The 8,211-nt window shown below is 44.0% G+C and overlaps 2 protein-coding genes across 2 annotated transcripts in view; one reads left to right on the top strand and one right to left on the bottom strand.

The window, feature by feature from the left end:
• The window catches only part of T265_15069 (hypothetical protein), a gene marked incomplete at both ends in the record, with an annotated part of 24,731 nt that extends 16,700 nt beyond the window's left edge, over positions 1-8,031 (bottom strand). Inside the window, 6 exons of the mRNA XM_009176459.1 lie at positions 1,803-1,975; positions 3,718-3,908; positions 4,549-4,646; positions 5,825-5,877; positions 7,348-7,549; positions 7,864-8,031. Coding sequence (XP_009174723.1) covers positions 1,803-1,975; positions 3,718-3,908; positions 4,549-4,646; positions 5,825-5,877; positions 7,348-7,549; positions 7,864-8,031 — 885 coding nt within the window. The remainder of the gene's footprint in view (positions 1-1,802; positions 1,976-3,717; positions 3,909-4,548; positions 4,647-5,824; positions 5,878-7,347; positions 7,550-7,863) is intronic.
• The window catches only part of T265_10167 (hypothetical protein), a gene marked incomplete at both ends in the record, with an annotated part of 76,689 nt that overhangs the window by 24,247 nt on the left and 44,231 nt on the right, over positions 1-8,211 (top strand). The window contains one exon of the mRNA XM_009176458.1: positions 3,098-3,175. Within this exon, the coding sequence (XP_009174722.1) occupies positions 3,098-3,175 (78 nt within the window). The remainder of the gene's footprint in view (positions 1-3,097; positions 3,176-8,211) is intronic.

Raw genomic sequence — 8,211 nt, 5'->3', positions numbered from 1 at the left:
AACTGCCAGTTCGCGGCGCGTCGGACTGGCGTACAGCCATTTCAGAATGAAAACGGCTTTTTAAAATCATTACATGAACGTGGAATTCTAGTTGAATTTGCCTCCAAACACTAGTCGAACGATTGGACTTAGTAGGGAGTCTCGGACATCTGTCGCGAAACGGCAAGATGACGCTGCGCGCAAACCCGTGGCACATATGCAAACCTGAGAGTGTCCGATCGGCTGGGAAACGTGTAGCGCCTTAAGCTTATCGTTACACCTCAACAGTCACCTGGTTAGCATTGGGAGACGGTCGTTACTCTCTAAATGAAATAGAACATAAGGTTGAGGGAAACTCGACGACTGCGCCTACCTGATGAGCCCCAAGAAGGACGAAACCGGTTGTGGTTTGCCGAGGGGTTTTCAGCAAACTTATGACTTATGCATTAGGAATACACAACGGAACACGAATTTAGCGGGCTGGGTGTGATAGTGTAGCTAGTCAACAAGGAACATTACACGGGCAAAATAACTTGGAAGTCTTCCATTTCGAAGATAATCCCACACCAAGGAGCATCACTTCGCCGTTGAACTATGCCGAGTAATCTCATTTCAGTGCTTTAGACAATCCATGTAACTTGTGAAGTTTCTCTTGTGAATGAAGCCATCCCAGTAGATGAATACGCCCTATTTGGCAGAGGTCGAGAAGCCAGTCGGGTCACCTGGATTGCATTTTGTGAAACATTGTGATGCGATATCCTGTCTAGGTCTGAGTGAGTTGAAGTGGTGCGCATCCATTAGGGGCCAAAGAGTAGAACATTCATCAACTAGCCAGAAATTCCAATCGCCCTGGTTCATTGGTGGTGCTCCTCAATGTTCACTCCACCATCCAGCTACTGATATTTTATCAGTAGTGTGAATTGCATGCAAATAGAAAGCATCAAGTGTAACTCATCCTTGTGTCGTGCTCCCACGTTACACACCCTTCTCGGTCGAACCGACCAAGACCAGATAATCCGACTTGAACTGTTCGATTTTGTAGTGCCTGTTCTGGGATATGATGTGACTTTCGTTTCATCTGAAAAGCCCGTGAACAGATTCCGGCGTAATGGTGCATACTACTGATGAACCATGCGAGTAGTCTATGTTTTGGGGTTCAGTTTTCGCCCTCCATATCTGATGGAAGGTGGGATTTAGTACGGAACCTGTTGAACCGATTTGCAGTGTTCGCTTACCATTGTGTAATAATCAACGAATATCCAGGGAAGTTCGAGAGAAGACGTGAGAATGTGGCTTTCAAGATGAGATGTCAACGTTCCTCTCTAATGACTTGTTACTGCTTAGTTCGTGCTTGTTAATCAGTGACTTCTCAGGTATCGGTTTTCCTCCTTCCTGACTGCCTAATTATACAAAAATCAGTCTCAGAAGGAAGTGAGAGTCCTGTTTAACGCAAAAATTTAAATATTAAAGCTTTGGGAGCTACCAGGTGTCTATCACTTTGTTTTCGTCCAGCTTCACTGTCAACTTTGCCATTTGTCCGATGAATCTAAGTATGCAGGTGATTAAACCCAAGGTCCAAGAAACTTGGAAACTACGAACATCATTCAGTTCTCCTAAATTTAGAGGCCTGTGCGTCCTTATGCTGACCTGTCTCGGTGAACTTACTGTTGCCAACTGACCATAACATTTTGGTCGAAAATCAGAGGTTTAAACGTTGGAACCACATAGAGGCCAGCTAATGGGCAATTATCTCTCCACTATGCGCGTTCAAGGCCAGTATTATAATACAAACAGCAAAACGGCAGTTTCTACACAAAACGAACTTGAAATGCCTCGTAATAGAATATCATCCGCTGGTCATTCGGTTGAGTGATGGTCCCCGTCTCGATCTCACCAACTCCATGGCCGTCATAGGGCTTCAACCTGACGGTCCTTTCGGGATCTTCGTAAAGGGAGTGGTTCAGTTCCCCCATTAGAGTGATATCATCCCTGAAACCTGAAAAGCGAAGAACGATCACACATCAGCAATAGCTCAGATTTATGTATTGAAAACAAGTTTGAAACAAGGATTGAGCGGCTGGAAAACGATTATATAAATGTCTTGGAAAACTTGTCGTTCACATAAGGGATATCATCATTCCATCAAATGGGATTAAGTCCGTTTAAATGGCCAGCCATGGTGAGAGAGATGTGTGGACCAACCTTCGACTATGGGACCTGGGTATCTGTTAGAAAATTGGATACATCGACTGTCTAGAAGACAGAATCAATGCGTGGTAAGGTGGATTTTTCGTCTCTTTCTGTCCTTCTGGACTAATTCCACCGGCTCTAATTTGATTGGTTGGTTACGAGTGATTGGGCTGGAATCCAATTTGTGTTTGGTTGACACTTTATTGCACTGAAGCGGCCCACTGATGGTGGTTTTGTCCCCTCGTTCTGATTGGTTCAGTGTCTCACTACGTATCGACCTAAATTTCTTTTACTTGCTTTACTTTCTGTTTCATCGTTTTCCTTCCTTCACCTGATTGGTTCATTCGTCAGCTTCCTTTTCCAGTTCTCCACGCTGTTCTGATTCATTTCATAGTTGATTATTTACATGATTGTGACAGTCAAGGCAGATGTTGACCTGCTCATCAATTAACTTCTCCATGCGATACACTGTCCGGCGTCTTTCTCCTCATTAGGTGAACAAATATCTGACCGTTACTCTTCGCTCTCCTCGTGGAGTGAAACAAGCGGGACCGGGTCTTGCCTTCTATGGCCACCCTTGTGTTCGTATATGTTGGGTGGCCGGGAATTTGTCGCAGTCGATCGAACAAAGCTTGGGAATTATGTTTGACTTTTTTTCGTTTCACCCAGTATTCTTCAGCCAGGTCGCGGATTTGCCTCTTTGTCTTTGGTACGGCCGTCTTTGGTCAGTCAACATCAGGAGACAATTTTACAAACCTAGGCACCTCTCTGTCGTTGGTTTGGCCATCTTAGGTCAGTCAACATCAGGAGACAATTTTACAAACCTAGGCACCCCACCTAGGTGGTAAATATCGCCCGTTCGATCAATTTGGTCAGAGAGTTTCAACAAAAATGACATTTTTTGCATTCTTCGCGCTCTTTCCTTCAGTGAGAATGGAGTACTGCCTTTCCCTCAAGAAAGCGTCCGTCGTCGAGGCGTCTGCTTTCCATTCCGACTTCCTCAAAGGTGGGTTCCTAGGCGAACTTTGAAGCACTACCCACTTTGCTCGATGTCCGGTTTTTTTCCAAACGCTAAACTCACAAGAAAATTGGCCCGTTCTCACAAAACTCAATCAACCACAGGTTCCCAAACACAATGGCTGTCCTTAAGTTTAAATTTGTCTTGTCACTTTTACAGTTTTTGTTTCATGCTAGTTGCTTGCTATAAATTTGTCCCATGCGTAATGACATTAAGGACACTGGATCACTTTTTCTGTGCTGAGAGATGTGTCGCCCACGCACACCAAAAAAATACACTCACATCAATTGATATTAGCGAACAACCACCTTCACTGGTTTTGTGAGAACTTCCAGCTATCCAGTATTAATCCATACATTTGTCCCAAGCATGGACGATATCGTAACTCAGTGTACTATGCTGTGCCGCAACCGAGAAAGAACGTTGCAATTCAATGGACATCTTCGAAGTACACACCATACATTTGTAAGCGCATCATGCGAAAATCGATAGTGCATCGAGTTAAGTCTGTTCACTTTTGAAAAGCTTACGTGTATAACGCGCAACAAAACCCGTCCCCGTCGCCAGTGGGCTGGTCTTCAGAAATATTGTTATTTGTTGGAATCTGCCAATCAAAGCCTCATAGCTTTTTTCATATCCACACAGTGTAGCCAATAGGACTGTTTTATTTTCGAATTTGTTACCGGTCACCCATATGGCTGCATCGTTGCAATTCGGTATCCTGCGTCCAGAGATCTAGAGAAGGTTAGATTGGAGATGATTCAATGGAGGTTACTTGATCAAAGAGAGATCTGTTCATGCATAGTCTGGATATTATTTAAGATAAACTATTTAAGGAAACCTATGTTGTTCGTTGTAGGCGTGGAAGTTTCAGGTATTAGGAAAAAATTGACGGAAATATAGTCTGTTTGAAGGTAATTTTTTTAAGATTGATGTTTGCCGATGCATGTTGAGACGCATCGGCCAGCCGCTCGTCACTCATACCTGGCACACTTTGATGGACGCTTTTCGGTCAAGCATGGCTGATTGCACCCTAGAGTGAGTCGGTTAATTATGCCAAACTGGCAACTGTTGGGTCGTTGCTTTAGTTCGAACAGACTCCAGGAAGTTTCGAAACGAACATGTGAACAGTTAGACATCCGGCCACGAGTGGCTGTCCAACACTGTCATTACCTTGCGCGGACTCACTCACAGGCAAACGAACTACCAGGTCACTTGGAACCCAACTTCATCTCTCGGTTTTGATGTTTCTAGGCAACTGAATGTGCTGCACCAGGCCGCCTCATGTTTCAGTCGCTACGATATTCGAGATATCGCGAGATATTCGATATATATATATATATATGTAGTGCACTATTCACAAGGTTGATGAACATTCGTCGACAGCTGACGATCGGTCTCGCCCTTCTTGAGGCTCATCAGGTAGCCACAGTCCCCGAGTTTCCGTCAACCTTATGTTCTACTTGAAAACAAATTGCAGGAAATTAGCGAAATACACTCATTCAAACTATTTTGGTTGTGCGAGAGACTCATCTGAAACCAGGCCTAATCTCTTGGTTTTGATGTTTTTAGGCAACTGAATGAGACATGAGGCGGCCTGGTGCAGTACATTCAGTTGCCTGAGAATATCATAAACGAGGGATTCAGCTGGACTCTAGGTGAGTGTCTCGAAAACCAAATTGGTTTGCGAATGAGTGTATTTCATTAGAGTATGAACTGTTGTGACTAAAGTTGGAAGACCACGAATTTGTGATGAAATATCATATGTAATCAGCAACTGCTACCAAGCAATCCATCATATCGACTGGCGTGATCGATTGTCTCCTTCAGTAGGTTGACTGCATTCGAACCTCGCCTTACGAATGGATACACCACGCACGCACAGAAGATAACTCAAGCTGAAAGTGTTTTCGGGCGTTCAGAATTAGACTGAGACAAACAAGAGCTCATTACGGTTGTAAGAAAGTGAAGTTGTTTACTAGACAACATCAACCAAACGGTTGCAAACTTTTGGGCTGGAAAGTGAACATCGCATATGCACCATATTTAAAAAAAACTGAACATCTTCCCGCGTCTTCCCGAACTTTCATGGACACTCATTGTAAACGAACGATGCAAAGCAGTTCCACGCGCTCCGTGATAAACATCATTGGGTACACCATCCATTAGATGCGAGGCGGAGTTGCGGGAAAACCCTATACTACTCACATGCCTCATCAGTAGTATTCGCCGTCACACTATAATTCCTTATAGAATTGACACCTGCGGCTAACATAAATTATGTTTGCGTGTCCTCTATCACTGTTCATAACCACTGTTGCGTTAAACGCCGAGCATTCGTGTATATGTGTATATGTGTATATGTATTCATCTGAAAAGGAGATCTGGTTGGATCCATGAAGATGGCATATTACTTTTCCTCTTGCCTTTCTGGATAAAGGCATATGAAATTCCAATCATTTTTCGGTCATCCGTATGCCCAGCAATAGTACACAAATATGCTAAACCTGATAACAGATTACACTACGCATGAGGTTGCTGAAAATTCTTCGACTGTGCACAACCGGCTTCGCCCTTGTTGGGTCTCCTCAGGCAGGCGCCGTTAGCGAGTTTCCGTCGAATTCATGTTTTGCTTACACCCAACTTGCTCGAAATTAGCGAAAACCAATTTGGTTTTCTGAGAGGTTCACCTGGAGCCCAGATGAGTTAATCGTTTATAATGTTTTTGGACAATTGAATGTGCTGCACCAGGCCGCCTCATATTTCCGTCGCTAAGATATTCGAGATGTTGCGATACATGTGCAGAATTAATACAATTCTCATAAGGTTGCTGAAAATGGGAGATTCAGCTGGGTTTCAGGTGAGTCTTCCACAACGAAGCCAAATTTATTCACTCAATCGGATAACTTTTTTTCGATAAACAAACTTTGTCGTTTAGAATCGATTTGTCATTCTGAGTTCATTGAACTGCCCTCCCTTATTTCAGCCCTCATGAGTTTACGGAGTCTTTTGTTATAGTATGGCACGTGTGAAAACCGTGGAGCTAGTTGTTTGAACCGCGTTGGATTGGTCACATGACTCGCACATTCTAGACTGTCGGCTGTTCATTAGGTCTGTGAAAACGCGAAAACGACTAAACAGGCATACTCACGTTGATACGAATGAATTCAACAGCGATCACCTCATCTGCCTGTGCTTCCACAGTCCACAGACATGAAACGTTCTTGGGAAGCACAAAAGAGTAGCGTGGCGATGCGAAGAAGCCCCAGTCGTTGGTAATCCGGCGTCCACAGGTATCTTGGAGTGAAGGGGTAAAAAATTACCACCACATGATATGTTGTAACAAAAAATACTTTGGATATTAGGGAATCGTTTACTTTGGCGAAGACTGGACTGGAATTGTTATTGGAATTTACTTGGCTTCCTAACTACTTATATGAAACAAAGTAGGATCCAGTATGTTCGTTTTCTTTCTGGCCACACTCTCTCCTCCGAGGACGACACAGCGTATCCCACAAAAACCAGCGAAATCCGTGAAAGATACCCGACAAGAAGATTAAGCCAAAATTGAAGGGCATGGCCGCAAACACGTCATAACTTGAGGATACATCCCCACCACACTGACCTAGTGTTGTAATCTCAATAGGCTTTACTGAATGGTTCTCCGTCTGCTTTAAGACCTCGCCAATTTGGCGGCCTGCTTACTTAGCCTGATGAAGCTTTTGTGGCAAAAGCGAAACTATTCCCGTTTAAAAACCATCTACTATTTACTGAACCCTCCTGAAACGATGATTTCTCAAACGGTTCCAAACTTTTTCCAGTTGATTATAAACTTTCACCTTCCCCCCAGAAAAATAAACATGAATTTGGTGGTGATGAAACGTTTGAAATCAAATTGCCCAGCTCAGCGGACAAGTCAACGACCACCATCTTCGCTACATGAGCTACCGACATTTTCCTTCATAGAAAATGTGGATTTATTCTGAACTACTCAAGAGTAGTATAAAAATGGAAAAATTGGCGATGCGCTGCTGTTTTCTATGGTTAGTGAGGAAACTGTGTACCGTCCTACTCACCACTAGTTCGACCTGACTTTTGTGAGTAGTATGCAGCACCAACATCAAAAGGCAATATTAAAAGTTGATCATTGATAAACTTACCTGAACTGTAGTGGGCCAAAAAACCTCTTCCCCTGAATATGGATTTCGTGTAGGCGGTAAAGTGCAGATTCGGGCCGGTCGTCATGATTGGAAGGGGAACTGTTTTACCACAGAATCTGCCGATTCGCCGATCACTTACTTCGAAGTCATCGTAGATATCGATACCTTCTACTGTGCACTCACCCTTCCACTTGTGTGCGACCTTTTGGGGTAAACAAAGAATATTTTGTAATAGTCTGAATTATCTATTCGCTCAAACCCTTGGGTGTGCTAACGCGTCCCTGGACCGTGCTCGCTAACCAGTACACCTGAGCTACGGTTTTTCAAATACCAGTACAGGGTATTTTGCACCAAATTTGGAATTTATTTCGTACGTTTTCAGGTACGTACCACAGCCTAACGGCTATACCGACTTGTTCATTAGAAAAGATAGTGTGATAGTGTCCGGGCCTGGGGGGAGCTGACACCGTCTTCAAACTTGGCGTCTTCCTTAGCCTACCATCCAAATTAGATAACCCCGGCAAGCTGATACGAACTCGTCTGACAGGTGCGGGATATACTGTTCATCCAGATCTGCCTTGTCCGCATGGTGTGGGAGCAAGTGTCAGAAGTTCGGGACACTTGATGGTCTGGCACCAAGGCGAGATCTGATTGGTTGAAAGTTTGTAAACAGCAGCCAATCATGACCCAGTATTGGCCAAATGCCGGTTGCCAATGGAGCACCCAGAACGCGTCAGAACTTCCAGAAAGTTATTGCCGCCTACGCTATATATATATAGCGTTGTACAAATGTTCCTGACTACGTTTTGGGCGTTGAGGTACCTTTGGTGGCTGTTTTGACGTGAACGCTAGCTTGGGGGGCTT

This window comes from Opisthorchis viverrini (assembly GCF_000715545.1).
Source record: "Opisthorchis viverrini unplaced genomic scaffold opera_v5_347, whole genome shotgun sequence".
Classification (NCBI taxonomy): Eukaryota; Metazoa; Platyhelminthes; class Trematoda; order Opisthorchiida; family Opisthorchiidae; genus Opisthorchis; species Opisthorchis viverrini.
The sequence above is the reverse complement of the archived record's forward strand: the minus strand, read 5'-3'. Positions and strand labels throughout refer to the sequence as shown.